At 45.7% G+C, this 20,316-nt stretch overlaps 2 protein-coding genes across 5 annotated transcripts; both read left to right on the top strand.

Annotated features, from left to right (window-relative positions):
* The first annotated feature begins 186 nt into the window (after positions 1-186).
* Positions 187-8,249, top strand: LOC148649301 (uncharacterized). 4 transcript variants are annotated; one of them, XM_088605829.1, is made up of 7 exons: positions 187-2,495; positions 3,849-3,987; positions 5,014-5,174; positions 5,288-5,501; positions 6,121-6,221; positions 7,150-7,287; positions 7,722-8,249. In XM_088605829.1, exons 2-7 carry the CDS (start codon positions 3,877-3,879, stop codon positions 7,810-7,812), a joined length of 816 nt encoding a protein of 271 aa, XP_088461955.1. In that variant the 5' UTR covers positions 187-2,495; positions 3,849-3,876; the 3' UTR covers positions 7,813-8,249. The 4 variants fall into 4 exon arrangements, with proteins under 4 accessions (XP_088461955.1, XP_088461953.1, XP_088461954.1 ...); XM_088605827.1 differs by having other exon boundaries at positions 187-2,499; XM_088605828.1 differs by having other exon boundaries at positions 187-2,499; positions 3,841-3,987.
* Positions 8,250-9,967: 1,718 nt separating this feature from the next.
* On the top strand, positions 9,968-19,862 carry LOC148649300 (putative methyltransferase DDB_G0268948). The gene is made up of 6 exons (XM_088605819.1): positions 9,968-10,655; positions 12,325-12,485; positions 17,147-17,360; positions 17,922-18,025; positions 18,612-18,749; positions 19,687-19,862. Exons 1-6 carry the CDS (start codon positions 10,545-10,547, stop codon positions 19,784-19,786), a joined length of 828 nt encoding a protein of 275 aa, XP_088461945.1. The 5' UTR covers positions 9,968-10,544; the 3' UTR covers positions 19,787-19,862.
* Positions 19,863-20,316: the final 454 nt, after the last annotated feature.

Genomic DNA, 20,316 nt, shown 5'->3' with positions numbered 1-20,316 from the left:
GTGATAGCAGGACCACAGCTACTGGGCTGTGGAGAGATCTCTCTTTAGCTCACGGGGCTAGGTCGCTGCAGAGAGACGCGGAAGTCCCGGGTTCGAGCCACCTATACTTTGGGCCGACCAGATGCGGCAAGGGCGCCCGCCTGAGCCCCCGTTGCGTTACAATATTTTTAGGTATTAGTTTGAAGATCGATATAATTTAACAATAAAAAACCAAATTTAAAGCTTCGAGCATAATAATACTTTACATTTCTATTTATTTTTGAAGTACAAAGCAGAAGGTGTTTCCCCTACCTTAAATATACGATTAAAATTGTTCAAATACCATGTATTCATTACAGAAAGCAGCGGGGACAGTTATATTGTAAATTAAAAAATGTATTTATTTCGAAGAGTAAGGGACATTGTGAATCAATTAAGTCGATACAAAATAAGCCGATGCATTTTAAAATCAGATTCTCATTGACAGTAAACAAGCCGATCCACCTGGCGCTGCTCGCTTGAACAGCTCTCAGACCCGTGATTGGCTAAACCCCCGAACAGCTCGGGTCGCGACTGGGTGAAGAGTGAGAATCGACACTCTGATTGGGTACAGCGCCACAGCGGAAGTTCCGAGAACATGTAGAAACGTAGGTGAGGATGTTCTTCTTGGTCCAAATACTGTAGCCCCGGTTAACCGTGTGTGCTGTATGAGCACGCTGGATATAATGTAACACATCCATTGGTTTCCAATTACTGATCAATCTAAGAGAAGTCGCACTGAGGTCAAAACTGAATAGCAGACAAAGAATGTCATGGCATTCACGGTGGTCATGACTTCGATAGCATGTCACGATAGGAATGCGCGCATCACAATCACATCGCGATACCCATTGCGACTGGCGCATCACTGTCATGGCGCCACTGTCGCAACATTAAGTCCATATATCGAGATATGACACCCCGACAAAACGCCCCGACTCCATGTCGCGACATGGAGCCCGCATATCGCGATATGACATACCCTGGCAAAAATGCCCCACCTCATGTCGCGACATGGAGTCCATATATCGCGATATGATAAAAACCTGTCATGCCAATGTCACGCTATGAAGCCCATATATCGTGATATGACATACCCCGACAAAATGCCCCGCCCCCATGACGCGACATGGAGTCCATATGTTGTGATAGGACATACCCTGACAGGAGATGCTGACCCCATGTCGGGACACAAAGTACTATCTGGGTATATCATGTCCTGACATGAGACCTTTGTTGCGACAGAGGTGCCAGGGTAACGTGGAAGCAAGGCGCCAGTCGTGATATACACTGCCGCGCTATACATGCGATATACATGGGGTCCCTATCATGACTTGCTGCGGAGGTCTTGTCGCTATGGTATCCCACAGTTACGCGTTTGAGAACAGCGTGTCACAGAAGGGAAAGAAAGGAGACCGTGCCTTAGAAAATAAAAAGCATCGATCTTACAATCACGGTGATTTTACATACATTACAACCACAGATTTATGTCATAGATGGTTAGTATTATTCACATCTAAGGAGGCTCATATGTTTATAAATATTGATTGTCTTTAAAATGTTAAGGGTACGAGCTAAACTGTAACAGCTGTAACAAAGAAAAAAATGGACATCGTAATGAAAAAACTTTCAAGCTGTGTGCTGCTGTTAGTGTATGATGAAAAGTGACCAATTTACCTCAGTACTTATACGAGTGTATAAGAAGTCCTTTGGGGTAGACTTTTGGGGTCAGTTTTCAAACGAGGAACTGAATTCGTTATTCCTGTAGGCTGCAGTTTTTAAAGAACGCGTCCTCAATGTGTATCGCGGTACTCTAATAAGCTGGGCAGATTTTATTCGAAGCTGCTCCGCTTACTTCCTTATTTAAGAGGAGAGCAACAGCCGTCCACCAAGGCGCATCTGAACTCGCAAGCTTGCACTACAGGATCGAGGCGCACGCAGCTCTCCCGGTGCGCGCAAAGACCTTTATTGGCACGACCGACGAACTGCAGTGTGGCCTACGCAAAAAACCTTAGATAGAAAAAAACATAGTTAGATATTTGAATACACATAATTATGCAAAGGAACAAGTAATAGGTTCATTCCATGCTGAAAAGAGAAGAGAGAAAACACATGGTTTCGGCTGTGAAGCCTTCTTCAGGTGTGGCTCACCTATGAACCTACTACTTGTTCTTTGGCAGACTGCGCATGCTGAAGCAGCTGCCCACCTAAACATGGTTACTGGGAGACACTCAGTTACTGGGAGACACTCTGTGCCTCAGGCTGTGACAGGAGCTCACACACTGGGCTACAGCTCTATTGAGCTCCCTTCCCCCCTCTCCCAGCAGGTTTGGGAGCTGTTCTGATCCTGGCAGTGGGAATTTTGTGTGGCTTAGTAAACAAAAGCTCACATAGTCGGCTCGCATAGTTTTGCAGAGAGCTCTCGTGCAGTTTTACAGGGCTTGCTGAGGTGCAGTTCCGGGGGGACTGGAGCTACTGTAGGTAACAAAACATAGTTTACTGATTTACATGTGAGAAACAACTGTTTTGTTTGTTTGTTTGTTTGTTTGTTTGTTTGTTTGTTTGTTTGTTTGTTTGTTTGTTTGTTTGTGATATCCTCACCATTCATAATGCAAAATGCACTCTGCTCGGTTTGAAATATGGTGAGCGGCCACCATTGTTCCCTTTAAACAATTCTCTTTTTTTCCACATTTGTCCTTGAAAAACCCTCGATACTGAGAGTATCACTTAGACGAGTCATTAGTATTAAAATGCTTTAAATTGTACTGCTTTTTCAATCATATTTCAAATAATAGTGGGTCTGAATGCACCTCTGTTAGTCAAATGTGTTTGGATGTTTTGGACTAGAGTTGAAGAACCTGTGGCTACAATGTTAATGGGAAACTGGATGCAGGAGTTAAAGTTTGCTTTGGTGTTTTTTTAGATTGCTGTGGTGGTTTCTCGAGGTATAAAGTATGATTCTGTTTTTTTCTTCCTTGTTTTCAATGGATATGGTTCCTGTTGTTTGTTTAAGTCTGTGGCTATCAGATACTGTAGCCTCAGCAATATTTGTACTGGCCCCTGACTGCACACACATAACATGATGCTTGTGTATATTTACTTAAAGATAGTACTGAAAAGTTAAGATGTAGATTTATTTTTGGAAAAACCAGAGCTCATTTTCTGAAACCTTTTTACGTAAATCTTACAGGGTTCTTTGTTTATCACAATGCACGGTATATGTTGGCATTTTTTTTTTCAGCTGTGAGATATATTTGTAAAATAAACTTCCTGGCAACTGCAAAAAGATCTCCGTCTCCTCACGCTGACAATGCATGTTAACTCATAAAGGACGCTTCTAAAACTGCACAAACTACAACATACGGGAGGAGTGGTGGCTCTGTGGCTCAGGATCTGTGCCTGTGACTGGAAGATTGCCAGTTCAAGTCCTGCAGCTGGTAGAGGAATCCTACTCCGTTGGGCCCCTGAGCAAGGCCCCTAACCCCAACTGCTCCAGGGGTGCTGTACAATGGCTGACCCTGCGCTCTGACCCCAAGCTTCTCTCTCTGTCTGTGTGTCTCATGGAGAGCAAGCTGTGGTATGTGAAAAGATGAATTCCTAATGCAAGAAATTGTACAGGGCTAATAAAGCAACATTATTACAAACATAGCATTGGAATAAGTGATGAATTTCTTCTTGTATTCACAGAAATACACGGGAGAATGAAACAAGCTCGATCAGGTTATATAAGGGAAGTGACGACACATCTTTTTCTATAAGGTCAGGGAGAATGATTAACAAGTCTGTTTGAAGATAATCCTGTCTTTTTCTGCTGAGTCTCAGTTCCGTAGAAACTTTTTTTCCGAGCGCTGGGGAAAGATGGCCTTCCGTCTGTTCGAGGAGAAGCAGCATGCCTCCGTCTACCAGAAGTTTCGCTTCACCCCACCAGAGGAGGTCAAGACCATCATCCTCGACTACCTGGACAGAAAGGTGAGGGTCTCGGGGCCCAGTGGCTGCAAATCAGGGTGGAGATTTCAAGCAGAAGGTGTCCTGCAGTGCAGAAAGTCAGCTTCTTTCCTGACCCTATTACATTATTGAGCACTGCAAAGGCGGACCTGACTTTATAAGAACATAAGAACAGTTACAAACAAGAGGTGGTCACATGGCCCATAAAAACCTCTTTGATACATAGTCCCTCCCACTATTTGAGACTTTGATGTTGGCCGTATTGATATAGTTTGTCCTCTGATTCTGTTAACAATTGTTTGCCATGGCTAATCTCTAGCTGTGGAATTAATGTGCAGCCGCTCTGCACTGAGCAAGGGAGTGTCCATCTCTGAGCACATTTGTCAGCAGTGCAAGAAGCTGATACAATTCAAAATGCTTTAGTCCAGTACATTAGCATGTGCTTGCATGGCCTCCACTGACTTAATATCTTTACTTTGCTTTGTATGATGATGACCTCTTTGTCACACGTCTCCACGCCACCTGAACATGTTTGTTAAATTAAAAAAGGCTCATGAATTCATGTGCATAAATTGTGTGGTCCTACTCTTTGGTGTTTTATAAAAAGATTTTACTTTTCCTTTCTACTGTTGTTTTATTTCATGTGTTTTCTTGTGTCCCAGTGTACAAAATCATTAGATGTCTAATGTGTAATGAGGAGAACGAGCACTTTAGCCCTTTACTGCATCATCTTGCTGTCATTCTGTCCCAACATTAACACTAGACATTATGCATAATCTTGTGTACGACATGCCCTGGCTATCCGAATCCTTCTTGATTTCTGTTAATGTTAAAATTGTTAACCACACCTCCCAGTTATGTCTTTTATGTCAGGATCTAGGTTTTGTATTAAGATTATAAAGAGCAACTGTCCCTGCTGCACTGAGTAACCCTGCCTGACATGATGCTCCTCAGACAAGAGTCTTTGTTTTCTTAGCAGGAGCTCCCAACCCAAATGCTACTGCCTTTATCCATCTGCCTTTCAGCTATCTTCTGTGTGTCTTGCCCTAGAAAGAGAAACCCCATGTGCTGGCTGTAGATCTGGGCTGTGGGACGGGCCAGAACACCAGGCTTCTGGCTCCTCATTTCCAAGGGGTGGTGGGTCTTGACGTCAGCGAATCCCAGCTGGCGGAGGCAAGAGCCGTGCCTGGATTCTCTAACATCACCTACAGGTCAGTGTGGATTGACCACCATCGCCCCCTACAGGTCGGCTTGTGCAGAGTCTCTCCTGTCAGTGCTCCACAGCAGCCTCACAGGGCCCTGACCTCTCCTTCTTGCCGTGCAGAGCTGGCAGTGCTGAGGAGATGCCTTTCCCAGACCGCTCGGTGGATCTGATCACAGCTGCATCTGCAGCACATTGGTTTGACGCTGAGAGGTTCCTGAAGGAAGCCCACAGGGTCCTCAAGCCACAGGGCTGCATGGCGCTGCTGGGCTTCGCTAGCAACATAGAGTTCCACTATGGAAACTGTGAAGGACGACTTACTTCCATCTACAGAGAGGTAGGGGAGACTCAGGCAGACACAGAAGATCAGAGGTCTGCAGAGGAACAGTTTATTCCAGGCTGAAAAGTAAACAGAAAAGACACAGAGTGTTTCTTTTCCTTTCAGCATGGGATGAACCTTTACCTTCTCCTCTGCAGCCTATGCATGCTGACGCAGCTCCCTATCCAAACTCAGATCAAGGGTCTTTTTTGTAACAGGACCTATGTAGACAGCTCCACTGAATCATGATTTACAATTAAAGCAAGAAGTATAATTGCTTCACGGGATATATAGTTCTATGTACAGTTATCCTTTCAGGAAAATATATAACTAGGTAAAGTTATATATTTTCCAGAAAGTATAACTTTAACTCAGGGGACATGATGTAAGAATTACATAAAGCACGAGTAAGGCCTAGTTTAGAATATTGTGTTATTTTGTTTTAAGCACAGCATTTTAGAAAAGACATTGCCAGAAGAGAAGAGCAACTACATGCTTTCTGGGGATAATGGGAATGTCCCAACATCAATATATTAAAGGGCATGTTTTTGCAAATTCATAGTAGAATGTACAGATCCAAGCTGAAGCTGCTGTCCTATGTGGATTTAAACAGGTACTCTTGTATTATTTTCCCTAGCTTGAGGACGCCCTGTTACCATACACCAGCCAGAAGGTCACTATGGCTAATTTGATGTTACAGGATCTGTTTGAGGCCATCCCCTACCCCGACAAAGCAAGGTAGTGTGGAGAATGAGGCCATGTGCTTAGAAAGTCAGTCTGGGTGCAGTGGTGTGGAGCCACTGTTGAACCCTCATTGTACCCCAGGCTCATGAACGTGTGAAACGTTGCGGTATAAAATGAGCAGAGCTGGGAAACCACTGGAGGTTGTCATCTAAGATCATTCTGCCACAGTAGTGCAGGTCTGATGTGGTAGGTTTCCCAGACCAGTGGATCTGCAGTCCTTTGTTTTGTGTGAAATGGCACGTTCAGCCAGGCCACACTTTAGCTGTGGCTGGAGTCCTGCTACATGCAGACATTCTGTAAGGCTTACAGTTCATGCAGGATCTCTGACCCCCCGAGTGATCACACAGCACCAAGCACATTGTTGTCCCGCTGAGCCCAGAACACAGCACCTCCCGCCTGCCTGATCCGTCCCTCTGTTCCCCTGTTGTTTTAACGGGAGTTTCATTTGAGGTCGGGGCTGGCTTACTGGAAGTGTGATCTTGGCAGGTTTTCTGTAGAGCAAGTATCCAATAGAAGTGGGATTTCAATTCATCTTCCCAGCACTACAAGAGAGAGTATAACTCCTCTGCAAAAGTGTCAGGAAATACTATGCACTTCATTTTCCACTTACTGTATGTGGGCATCCTGTCCCTTTAGAAGCTCCCTCTAACAGTGCCTCCTTCATGAAAGCATGATCACACGGGTGGACAGCAGAATGAAGAGCAGAGATAGTGGCTGTGTTAACACATTGCTTAGACACATGTCTCGTTACACAGTGCTGTGTCACTCACTACGTTGCTCACAGCTTCAAGTCTTATAGGACTGCCCAAGAGCGACTCTGTAAGGCAGGTTTAGTATTTGCTGTTTGCTGTTAGTGTAATGCATTCTTCAAATCTTTGCTTTTATCACAAAATAAACATGTGTCACTGTACTATGTGCATAGGGTTGGAGACATAGAAATGAACATTTTCAGACCGGTGAGCAGCGTTGTGGGTTTTTGTGAGTCCTTCTCGATGTACCAGGCGTATCAGAAGGCAGAGCCAGAGGCTGCGAGGGCGCTGCTCCAGACCACCCAGCAGAGGTAATGTGCACCCAGACACTCACACCCCCTGTCACCTTGTCACCCTCCTGCCACTCTTAGATCTGTACTGCCACAATAAAACCACAGGGGCCTGCTTTTCAAACTGAGAACAGGAGGCATGTGGGGCTGTGTGTGTCCGGATCAAGCTACACAGACACTTTGTATGAGCTGGCTCCTGGCTGACTATCATAATAGCAAACAAACGAGACATGCTCATGTCTCTATGAACTGGGTATTGGAATTATATCTAAGTATATTGAAACACCTTTTCCTGTTTGTTTTTTTACCATTATTTAGAAAAGAAATGGGATCGTACTGTGTGCGGTGAAAGCTTGATTGTATTAGAACTGCAGGCAGCCAAGTGAAATGGAGAGCCCTGTAATTGTTAATGGGATTCATTCTTTCCTTGTGATCTGTGTGTGTTTTATCTGCAGGTTTCTAGAGGAGATGAAAGTCTCCTCCCCAGAGACGGAGGTGGAGGTCAGGATGAAGTATTTCTGCGTGCTGGCCAGCAAGCCGCGCTAACAAGCCCAACACTTTTGTCTTTAGCTCCAAGAGAAAGATTTCCTTTTCTTCTTCTTTGGAACACTTCTGATTTTAGGGAATTATTTGTCTTTCATGTTTCGCCCGTTCCCATTGCACAGGTTGTAAAACTCTTTGTCTAGCATGCTAAATGTTCAGTTCCCATGGGATTACATCACCCAGTAAGAAAACGTTTATTGAGCAATGAGGCAGAAGAAGCTTTAGCTTAATCTTTGCTGCAGAGGAGATGTGGTAGAGAGGGGATGGAGAGTTGAATGTGTGCAAGAGAGAGATGCTCACTGTGTTTTCCAGAAACTGGCATCATGGAAATTCATTTTACACACTGAACTTCCTCTACAGATATGCTCCCTCCAAGCCACGTTATTTCACCTCTAACATCCAGCGTGTGCAGACTCTCATTAAAGATTATTGTAAAGCGACTACAGCCACTTTTCTTTTTAGTTTTAATGTGTAGAGAAAAAATAGATATTTATATTCTGTCATTCTGCAAAGCGCTTTGAGAAGCCACCTTCAAAGAATGTTTGTTCTACATTCTTGATGTAGATGACATACCACGACAAAACGCCCCGACCCCATGTCGCGACATGGAGCCCGCATATCGCGATATGACATACCCCGGCAAAAATGCCCCCGCCCCATGTCGCGACATGAAAGGTCCTATATCGCGATATGACATGCCCAGCCAAAACGCCCACCCACCATGTCACAGAGTCCAAATATCGCGATATGCCAAAACTGTCACGCCCATGTCACGACACGGACCCCATATATCGCGATATGACATACCCCGACAAAATGCCCCGCCCCCATGTCGCGAAGTAGAGTCCATATGTTGTGATAGGACATACCGTGACAGGTCGCGACACAAAGTACTATCTGGGTCTTTCATGTCTTGACATGAGACCTTTGTTGCGACAGCGGTGCCAGGATGACATGGAAGCAAGGCGCCAGTCGTGATATACACTGCCGCGATATACATGCAATATACATCAGGTCCCTATCATGACATGCTGCGGAGGTCTTGTCGCACAGTTACGCGTTTGGTAACAGTGTCACGGTAAGGAAATAAAAGGAAAACCCTCAGAAAATAAAAAGCATCGATCTTCAATCACGGTGATTTTACATACATAACAAACACAGGTTTATGTCATAGATGGTTAACTTGTTGGTTTGCGTCATGTCTTAATTTTATTCACATCTAATCACGTCACATATCTTTATAAATATCGATTATCTTTAAAATGTTAAGGGTACGAGCTAAACTGTAACAGAGCTGTAACAAAAAAAATGGACATCGTAATGAAAAACGTTCATGTTGTGTGCTGCTGTTAGTGTATGATGAAAAGTGACCAATTTACCTCAGTACTTATACGAGAGTATAAGAAGTCCTTTGGGGTAGACTTTTGGGGTCAGTTTTCAGAGGAGGAAATGAATTCGTTATTCCTATAGGCTGCAGTTTTTAAAGAACGCGTCCTCAATGTGTATCGCGTTACTCTAATTAGCTGGGCAGATTTTATTCGAAGCTGCTCCGCTTACTTCCTTACTTAAGAGGAGAGCGACAGCCGTCCACCAAGGCGCATCTGAACTCACAAGCTTGCACTACAGCAGGGGTGGGGAACCTTTTTTCTGCCAAGGGCCATTTGGATATTTACAACATCATTCGCGGGCCATACAAAATTATCAATTTAAAAATTAGCCTGCTATATTTGGTCAAACATTTAATTAACTCACACCTAATGTGATGGCTGGAACTGCCTCTCTTTGGTGACAGGTTTTCCCTTCACCTCCCTGAACTGCTTGACTTCATCCCGCAGTTCGTAAAACACAGTGTGTTAACACTTTCGCAACGTGTACACTCCCGGCCTGCCTGGCACTGACTGCCCTCTGAGTGACCACAATACAGGCAGACGGGCCGCGGGCAGCCGGCGAGAAGCATGCGTGTCTGTCCCGTCATGTACTCGTATGTGTCCTGTCCATCCCGTAATGGACGTTCCTTGCTTGTCCCTCCAAATTAACGCTATTATTATCACTTAATATAAATGTATGTTGCTATGAAAAAAGCTCCTAGATTTATTGAATTTCAAGTCCCGCCTGCGTAGGGCTGGGCGATATGGCCCAAAACATTATCACGATAAAAAAAAATCATATCAGTTGATATCGATAATTATCACGATAAATGTCAAAGCATTATTTATTTCAAGTTTAAAGGCAGATTTTTTTTCTCCTGAGTGAAAGTTGAAGAAACCAGACCGTTAATGGGTGAATTAAACAACTCTTCATTTTAAGAACACATCACTTGCCAAACAGCAGAAACATTAAACAAATCTGTTAGCTGCCCGGTCTGCAACACGCACGCGCACCCGCGCAGTATGTAGTGCGCAAGCGTACCACGCGTAAAAAGTTTTGTTAAAATTATATCGCGATAATTATCGTTATCGAATAATACCGAATAATAGAAAAAAACATACTGTTAGATATTTGCATGAACATAATTATGCATAGGAACAAGGAATGTGGAGGAACTGGAACTTGTTTTATTGAGTCTGATTGATGCTTGTGACCTGATTCTCTGAGAAGCAGACTTTGCTGTCTAACCTTTAACCAAAGTTAGTGCTGGGTTTTGAAGTTAATCAACAATAAGGGAGCTGAAGTTCTGGAATCTGTGAAAACTGCCGCTTCGCTGTCACACGTGTTTCTCACATCAGAAGAGCAAGATGGCTCATCGTCTCTTCGAAGGCAAGGAACATGCCTCAGCCTACAGGAAATACAGAATCTCCCTGTCTGAGGAGCTCGTAAACTGTATCCTCACCTTCCTGCATGAAAAGGTAGGACATTAACCTGGATTAACCAGGCACTGTTGTGCAAAAGGCTCGCAGAGATATTAACTGATATAGTCCGATCTGTAATAATTTAAAGTAGATATAAATTGGTCCTGGGCTGAGCAGCCCTGCCAGATCCCTGCTGTCTGCCCATGTATTGTGGAAAAAGCAAATGTTTTGCCATTGGACTGACTAATACATTTTTTTTGTGGTAAAGTTCACAAACATTGACAAAAGAGTTATTGATTTGTCTAATATAAGTTTTATTTCATGATAAAAGCTACAGTATCTTGCATGAATTTAATCATAGAATTGCATTGTTGTGTGTTAAAAATGGTTCTGCCCATATTTGAATGCTCATTGAGAAGGCACTATTACTGCTTTTCGTTTTTAAGGGCGTGTTTGCTTGACTTTCAGAGATATTAGTACTACAGTATGTATCAGGAAATTCTTGATTTTATGGCTCTGTTGACTCTGGTCTCAGTTGCACTCGCTGACTTATCTTCCAGCCCTCAGCAGACAGAGCAGACACCTTAATAGCCGGTTTGTGTTACATCATTAACTTTTGGTCTAGCACAAACATAAACTCTGGATGGACCTTGGATTTAAGTGTCTGGCACTTGTTTAAAAGCTGGGTCAGTGGCAGTACATTTGCAGAGCTCACTACAGGGCAAGGAAGTACACACATGCTGTGAAGCTGATCATGCGACAATTCAAAGCGTTGAGGTCCAGAATGTCTGCACACATCTGAAATTCTCACTACACAGAATCTGACTTCTGCAATGACAGTCTTTTCAGAAATGTGCTTAATTTTGTTTGTTTAACACACTTTAGTTCTACATTTTACACAATTCTTTCTTTTTTTTCTGTTGTGCATTAATACTTGCAATATTGCAGATATTATTCTTGATAGTTCTGTGAAACAAATAGTTTGTCATGGATAAATACCAAAGCTTATACATGTTCTAGAAGTGGTGAAACCCATGAATTTTTATTTTTCCTGTGTCAGTTTGGCCACGTATGAGCTCTTGTATCTTGGATGGACTCTGTGTGTTTCTGACAGTGGTTCAGTATATGCCCTGTAATGTTCTTCTGGGTCATACTGCCTACATGGCTGATGGTGCCAATCAACATATCTGTAAGCCTGTGTGCGCTGTGTGACCAAGCACCGGACTGTCTGTTTCCCAATGTCACTGTGAATCACAGCATGTCACTGTGAGTCTGTGAGTTTGTGTCCCGGAGAGTCACTGTGTGTGTCCTGTTAGTGATTGTGTGTGTCCTGGAGAGTCACTGTGTGCGTCCCTGACAATCACTGTGTGTGTCCCTGTGTCCCCCTGTGAGTCACTGTGTGTCCCCCTGTGAGTCACTGTGTGTCCCCCTGTGAGTCACTGTGTGTCCCCCTGTGAGTCACTGTGTGTGTCCCTGAGAGTCACTGTGTGTGTCCCTGAGAGTCACTGTGTGTGTCCGTGTGTGTCCCTGTGAGTCCCTGTGTGTCACCGTGTGAGTCCCTGTGTGTCACCGTGTGTGTCCCTGAGAGTCACTGCATGTGTCCCCGTGTGAGTCCCCGTGTGAGTCCCCGTGTGAGTCCCCGTGTGAGTCCCCGTGTGAGTCCCCGTGTGAGTCCCCGTGTGAGTCCCCGTGAGTCTGAGTGTCAGTGGAGCCATTGTCATTGCAGAAGGGGAAGCCTTTTGTCCTTGCCGTGGATGTGGGCTGTGGCTCTGGGCAGTCCACAGCCAGCCTGGCTCCTCACTTCCAGGAGGTGGTGGGCACCGACATCAGTCCGGCCCAGCTGGAGGAGGCCAGGGGACAGTCCCACCCCCCCAACGTCTCCTTCAGGTCAGAGGGAGTGGATGTGTACAGGCTGCATTGCGGTTCTGCCCCTGTATCACGCTTTACACTCAGCATCACTCAGGAATGTGAGTTACACTGCAAATACACTACACTGTACATGTAACACTCAGGTGAAGAAGGCTTCACAGCCAAAACATTGTGCTTTCTTCTCTTTTCAGCATGAAATAAACCTTTGCTTGTTTCTAAAAGAACCGTTTGCTTCTGCTTCAGTCGTGTGCAGTACCCCCCCGGTTGGAACTCTGGGCTTGACCCTGCATCCCAGATCTGATGGCAAGGAATTTATTTCTTTAAAAAGAAAAAGGCCTTTCAGAGCCAAATTAATATTCTATTCTTGTGAGAAACAGCTCAATAATCAGAGAAAAGGGCATTGCTTTGTCCCTGGCTTCTGTCCATTCTAGTTTCCCACAGAACAGAATGACTGACCTCTCTCCCCATCTTCACCCACAGAAAAGAAATATTAATTGAACTAGATGTTAGGGTTAATATGAGCAAGTGATATACTGTATACTGTACTGGTAAAACGCCACAGTATCAATATAGTAGAACAGTATAGACAGTATATACAGTCTCATTACCCTAAATTGAATAAAGTTATTAGAAAATGGATAGATAATTTATAGTGTCTTTATTTCACTTCCTCACTCAATTCTAAGTCTACCCTCAACAGAAGTATCTAACCCTATCTCAAACACTCTTAACCCATAGTGAATTCTGATATAGTGAGCTGTATTCTGTTGCTCTGTGTGCTGTGGGTGAGCTGTATTGTGTGCTGTGTGTGTCCTGTGTGTGAGGTGTATTGTGTTGCTCTGTGTGCTGTGTGTGAGCTGTGTTGTGTATTGTGTCCTGTGTGTGTCCTGTGTGTGAGCTGTATGTGTCCTGTGTGTGAGCCGTATTGTGTGGCTGTGTGCTGTATGTGAGCTGTGTGTGTCCTGTGTGTGAGCTGTATTATGCTGCTCTGTGAGCTGTGTTATGTATTGTGCTGTGTGTGAGCTGTATAGTGTTGCTCTGTGTGTTGTGTGTGAGCAGTGTTGTGTATTGTGTTGCTGTGTGTGCTGTGTTTGTCTTGTATGTTAGCAGTGTTGTGTATTGTGTTGTTGTGTGTGCTTTGTGTGAGCAGTGTTGTGTATTGTGTTGCTGTGTGTGAGCAGTGTGTGCCGTGTGTGAGCTGTGTTGTGTATTGTGTTGCTGTGTGTGAGCAGTGTGTGCCGTGTGTGAGCTGTGTTGTGTATTGTGTTGCTGTGTGAACAGTGTGTGCTGTGTGTGAGCTGTGTTGTGTATTGTGTTGCTGTGTGAACAGTGTGTGCTGTGTGTGAGCTGTGTTGTGTGCTGTGTGTGAGCAGTGTGTGCTGTGTGTGAGCAGTGTTGTGTATTGTGTTGCTGTGTGAGCAGTGTGCTGTGTGTGAGCAGTGTGTGCTGTGTGTGAGCAGTGTTGTGTATTGTGTTGCTGTGTGTGCTGTGTGTGAGCAGTGTTGTGCTGGGTGTGCCGTGTGTGAGCAGTGTTGTGTATTGTGTTGCTGTGTGAGCAGTGTTATGCTGGGTGTGCCGTGTGTGAGCAGTGTTGTGTATTGTGTTGCTGTGTGAGCAGTGTTGTGTATTGTGTTGCTCTGCGTGCTGTGTGTGAGCAGTGTTGTGTATTGTGCTGCTGTGTGAGCAGTGTGTGCTGTGTGTGAGCAGTGTTGTGTATTGTGCTGCTGTGTGAGCAGTGTGTGCCGTGTGTGAGCAGTGTTGTGTATTGTGCCCTGTGTGAGCGGTGTTGTGCTGTGTGTGCCGTGTGTGAGCAGTGTTGTGTATTGTGCTGTGTGTGAGCAGTGTGTTGCTGTGTGAGAGCAGTGTTGTGTATTGTGTTGCTGTGTGAGCAGTGTTGTGCTGGGTGTGCCGTTTGTGAGCAGTGTTGTGTATTGTGCTGTGTGTGAGCAGTGTTGTGTATTGTGCTGCTGTGTGAGCAGTGTGTGCTGTGTGTGAGCAGTGTTGTGTATTGTGCTGTGTGTGAGCAGTGTGTTGCTGTGTGAGAGCAGTGTTGTGTATTGTGTTGCTGTGTGAGCAGTGTTGTGCTGGGTGTGCCGTGTGTGAGCAGTGTTGTGTATTGTGCTGTGTGTGAGCAGTGTGTTGCTGTGTGAGAGCAGTGTTGTGTATTGTGTTGCTGTGTGAGCAGTGTTGTGCTGGGTGTGCCGTGTGTGAGCAGTGTTGTGTATTGTGCTGTGTGTGAGCAGTGTTGTGTATTGTGCTGTGTGTGAGCAGTGTTGTGTATTGTGCTGCTGTGTGAGCAGTGTGTGCTGTGTGTGAGCAGTGTTGTGTATTGTGCTGTGTGTGAGCAGTGTGTGCTGTGTGTGAGCAGTGTTGTGTATTGTGCTGTGTGTGAGCAGTGTGTGCTGTGTGTGAGCAGTGTTGTGTATTGTGCTGTGTGTGAGCAGTGTGTGCTGTGTGTGAGCAGTGTTGTGTATTGTGCTGTGTGTGAGCAGTGTTGTGTATTGTGCTGCTGTGTGAGCAGTGTGTGCTGTGTGTGAGCAGTGTTGTGTATTGTGCTGTGTGTGAGCAGTGTGTGAGCAGTGTTGTGTATTGTGTTGCTGTGTGAGCAGTGTTGTGTATTGTGCTGTGTGTGAGCAGTGTTGTGCTGTGTGTGAGCAGTGTTGTGTATTGTGCTGTGTGTGAGCAGTGTTGTGTATTGTGCTGCTGTGTGAGCAGTGTGTGAGCAGTGTTGTGTATTGTGCTGCTGTGTGAGCAGTGTTGTGTATTGTGCTGTGTGTGACCAGTGTGTGCTGTGTGTGACCAGTGTTGTGTATTGTGTTGCTCTGTGTGCTGTGTGTGAGCAGTGTTGTGTATTGTGTTGCTGTGTGAGCAGTGTTGTGTATTGTGCTGTGTGTGACCAGTGTGTGCTGTGTGTGAGCAGTGTTGTGTATTGTGTTGCTCTGTGTGCTGTGTGTGAGCAGTGTTGTGTATTGTGTTGTTGTGTATTGTGTTGCTGTGTGAGCAGTGTTGTGTATTGTGCTGTGTGTGACCAGTGTATGAGCAGTGTTGTGTATTGTGCTGCTGTGTGAGCAGTGTGTGAACAGTGTTGTGTATTGTGCTGCTGTGTGAGCAGTGTTGTGTATTGTGCTGTGTGTGACCAGTGTGTGAGCAGTGTTGTGTATTGTTTTGTTGTGTATTGTGCTGCTGTGTGAGCAGTGTTGTGTATTGTGCTGCTGTGTGACCAGTGTGTGAGCAGTGTTGTGTATTGTGCTGCTGTGTGAGCAGTGTTGTGTATTGTGCTGTGTGTGACCAGTGTGTGAGCAGTGTTGTGTATTGTGTTGTTGTGTATGGTGCTGCTGTGTGAGCAGTGTTGTGTATTGTGTTGTTGTGTATTGTGTTGCTGTGTGAGCAGTGTTGTGTATTGTGCTGCTGTGTGACCAGTGTGTGAGCAGTGTTGTGTATTGTGTTGTTGTGTATTGTGCTGCTGTGTGAGCAGTGTTGTGTATTGTGTTGTTGTGTATTGTGTTGCTGTGTGAGCAGTGTTGTGTATTGTGCTGCTGTGTGACCAGTGTGTGAGCAGTGTTGTGTATTGTGTTGTTGTGTATTGTGCTGTGTGTGAGCAGTGTTGTGTATTGTGCTGCTGTGTGACCAGTGTGTGAGCAGTGTTGTGTATTGTGTTGTTGTGTATTGTGCTGCTGTGTGAGCAGTGTTGTGTATTGTGTTGTTGTGTATTGTGCTGTGTGTGAGCAGTGTTGTGTATTGTGTTGCTCTGTGTGCTGTGTGTGAGCAGTGTTGTGTATTGTGTTGTTGTGTATTGTGCTGTGTGTGAGCAGTGTTGTGTATTGTGTTGCTCTGTGTGCTGTGTGTGAGCAGTGTTGTGTATTGTGTTGTTGTGTATTGTGCTGCTGTGTGAGCAGTGTTGTGTATTGTGCTGCTGTGTGAGCAGTGTGTGAACAGTGTTGTGTATTGTGCTGCTGTGTGAGCAGTTTTGTGCTGGGTGTGCCGTGTGTGAGCAGTGTTGTGTATTGTGGTGCTGTGTGAGCAGTGTGTGAACAGTGTTGTGTATTGTGCTGCTGTGTGAGCAGTGTTGTGCTGGGTGTGCCGTGTGTGAGCAGTGTTGTGTATTGTGCTGCTGTGTGAGCAGTGTGTGAGCAGTGTTGTGTATTGTGCTGTGTGTGACCAGTGTGTGAGCAGTGTTGTGTATTGTGCTGTGTGTGACCAGTGTGTGAGCAGTGTTGTGTATTGTGTTGCTGTGTGAGCAGTGCTGTGTATTGTGTTGTTGTGTATTGTGTTGCTGTGTGAGCAGTGCTGTGTATTGTGTTGTTGTGTATTGTGTTGCTGTGTGAGCAGTGTTGTGTATTGTGCTGCTGTGTGAGCAGTGTTGTGCTGGGTGTGCCGTGTGTGAGCAGTGTTGTGTATTGTGTTGTTGTGTATTGTGCTGCTGTGTGAGGAGTGTTGTGTATTGTGTTGCTGTGTGAGCAGTGTGTGAGCAGTGTTGTGTATTGTGTTGCTGTGTGAGCAGTGTGTGCTGTGTGTGAGCAGTGTTGTGTATTGTGAGCTGTGTGTGCTGTGTGTGAGCAGTGTTGTGTATTGTGCTGCTGTGTGAGCAGTGTTGTGTATTGTGCTGTGTGTGACCAGTGTGTGAGCAGTGTTGTGTATTGTGCTGTGTGTGACCAGTGTGTGCTGTGCTGTTTGCACAGGAACTGCCCTGCGGAGGAGCTGCCGCTGGAGGACGGCTCCGCGGACCTGGTGACGGCGGTGTCTGCCGCGCACTGGTTCGACAGGCCGCGGTTCCTGCAGGAGGCGCACCGCGTCCTGAAGCCGCGCGGCTGCCTGGCGCTGCTCAACTACTCCATGGACATGGAGCTCCACTACGGCGACTGCTCCGGGCGGCTCATCGAAGTGTGCCGAGAGGTGAGCCCACTCCCGCTTCCACCTGGACCTCGCACACCGAGCTCCTCTGGGGGCGTCCAGAGGGTGTGTTACAGTTAGCACCGCTGCCTTGATGCTCCTGGCTCCTGCGCGGGTGGCACCTTCCGTGTGGAGTCTGCATGCTCTCCCTGTTGTCATGCCGCGTTTCCGTGCAAAGGCAGGCTAGCTAGTTGAATTGGTACCTCTGACGCGTCCCTGTGCTTCGGGGACAGGCTGCAGGCTGCTTCCCAGAACGATAACGGACGGGGTTTCGCTGAAGGTGAAGGTAACGGTCTTGTTGTCTGAGGGTTCCCATCTGAAACGGCTGAACCAAGTAGTTCAGCCGTGAAATGTGGATAAATAGAGGATACAAGTATCCCAGATGACTCATTAATGAACTTAAAAATGCATAACGAAGCTGTGAAGTTTTAAAGGGCATCAGTCTAACACTCTCAGGAAGCCATTGGTTGTTTGTTGAGCGCAAATGCCAATAGGCATATATACTGTATTTGTAACCCAGACGAACCATGGAATAGCTGACATGCTTTTGATGGTATCCACCAGTTCTACGATGCCCTGAGGCCTTACCGCTCTCCTGTTCTGGGCTCCAACTCCAGCACGCTGTATGAAGAAATGTATGACTCTTTACCATACCCCGAGAAGGAATGGTAAGCACCGCTGAGCTCAGCTGTAACTGAGAGGAAGCCATTCAGCTCGGTGGGCTTCTTCAGAATGAGTGTCCTTCGTGTCTCTAGGAGATGAGGCCATGCAGCCAGGCGGTAGTGTCGTGCTTGTGTGAGACAGCAGGCCCGGGAGGGTGTCTACTGCATGCTGACCGCTCTCCCCTTGCTACCTGTCACATTGATACACTTGTAGCAGCCAGCGTCGAGAGGGTCATGCAGACAGTGTGGCGTAGTGGAGTAGTCTCTGGCCTTCCAGCTAACAGGTTGTGGGTTCTACCCAGCTGTGTAAGGAGGGACCATCATCACTGAGATTTATGGGGGAGCCATGAGCTTCCTCCTCTTCCTCATATCACAGAAACTGGGATAAGCCCTTGTCCCATGAGCCAGTGAACATGGAAAATTAGAGTGGTACAGTATATAGGGTGGTAATATAACACAGGACTTGCATGCAATTATAACACTGCGTGCTCAAAGGGTTAGCACATCTGTTCCACTCCGGCCTTCTCTGTCATGTGCACTGTGTCTCTATGAGCTAGTGCTGTCACTTGGCAGGCTCTTCTTCTGTCACCAGGCTCAATGGGATCACAGTGCGGAGGTTCATGCCTCTGTCCAGCTACATGGGCTGGATTGAGTCCTTCTCCAGCTACCAGGCACTGCTGAAGGAAGACCCAGAGGCAGCCGGATCTTTGTCCAAGCACATTCAGGACAGGTGAGGTCCTCACATAGTCCTACCGCTGACCAAACGAACACTGCCGTAATATTAATAACATTAATAATCACACAGTCTCCAGTGCCCTACACTGACGAGCTACAGGAGCTACAGGAACCGAATCCTTTTTAGTTTTTTTAAAAGAGATGATTGGGAAGGGAAAGTATACAAAATGCTCAAATAAGTTAATAAAGCCAAACCAATAGACTTCTTCAGAATGAATAGTGAATCATGAACCAGATGGGACAAGTGGAAGCTATGTGGAAGTGTATTGAAAACCGAGAACTGATGGCTCTTCTTTACCCAAAGAGCTGTAGGAGTATGGGACAGGCTAGCCAGCCATGTTGCTGAAGCTAATACCCTGGCTCCTTTCAAGAAACGACAGGACGAGTATACCTGCATAGATTAACTACTAAAAAACAAAACAAAGTAGGTGGGCTAAATGGATTCCTTTCATTTGCAAGCTTTAATATATTCTTATATACTGTACACCTGTCCATCATCAGAAAACCTTTTATTTCTGGCGATGGTGATGGCCACCTGGAGCTTACCCCAGAAACACAGGGCATAACGGAGGAAGCCAGGTCATCTCAGGTCACACACACAAATAGAAATTGGGTGATACCCACAAAGATAGGGCCCAGTTAGAAATAGCGCAGTATCAAATAATCCGGTTCATGTTCCTCAAACATCATCATTATCTGTCTGTGACTTTTAGACAGTGCTGACAGAGAAAAGACAAAGGAAATGTATCAGGTCTGTAAGGGGTGGTTTAATATGTGGTCTACTGTTCTACTCCCTGCCATCTGCTCCTTTAACTCCTTTGTTACTGCTGATATGTGTCCCTCTGATAGTCTCTACAAACAGCTATGGCTCTGTTGCTCTTGCTGTCCTCACTGTAGATGTGAACAAGAGGCGGCTGTCTTTTTCCTTTCAGGCTGCTGGAGGTCATGGGAGTCTCCTCTCCTGACACCGTGGTGGAAGTGGCTGTGAGATATCTCTGCGTCTTAGCGTGCAAGCCCAGCGGAGGAGACTGAGCTGCCTCTTGTCCTGTGTCTGTGTCGCGCTGTGCTGAAATAAAGCAGGCTGACTGCGCCCAGTGGGTCCACCGTCCTCGTGTCTCCTCGTTTTCTCCCATCTGCAACAGTGCACTCTACGTCCTCCTGAAGGAAAACTGCACCCCTGAAAACATCACTGCCTGAACAAAACAATACGTGCTACACTTTTACACAGAGAAACAATAACGTTTGTATTATATATATTATATATTGAAATACGGTAACAGCTTTTTATCACAAAATAGTAGTCTGCTTTTATACAGAGAGACAGTAACATTTTAAATACGGTAAAACACATTTTATATTCTTTATGTTTTAAGGTTTTATTACAGAGGGTCGTGGGCTTTGCAGGGTCCTTGGCACACAGCTGCTGGATCTGGTGTGAATGGGTTTGTTGAGCGTTGCTGTGTCTCACGAATGGCCTGTTTTATTGTCAGGACTGTTAATAGAAATGTGGGGCACACTACTTGTTAGGCATCTTCTGTGTTTGAACATACAGTAATAATATA

The sequence above is a fragment of the Lepisosteus platostomus genome, chromosome 14 (assembly GCF_059453375.1).
Source record: "Lepisosteus platostomus isolate fLepPlt1 chromosome 14, fLepPlt1.hap1, whole genome shotgun sequence".
Lineage (NCBI taxonomy): Eukaryota > Metazoa > Chordata > Actinopteri > Semionotiformes > Lepisosteidae > Lepisosteus > Lepisosteus platostomus.
Note: the sequence above shows the minus strand (reverse complement) of the source record. Positions and strands in the feature narration are given on the sequence as shown.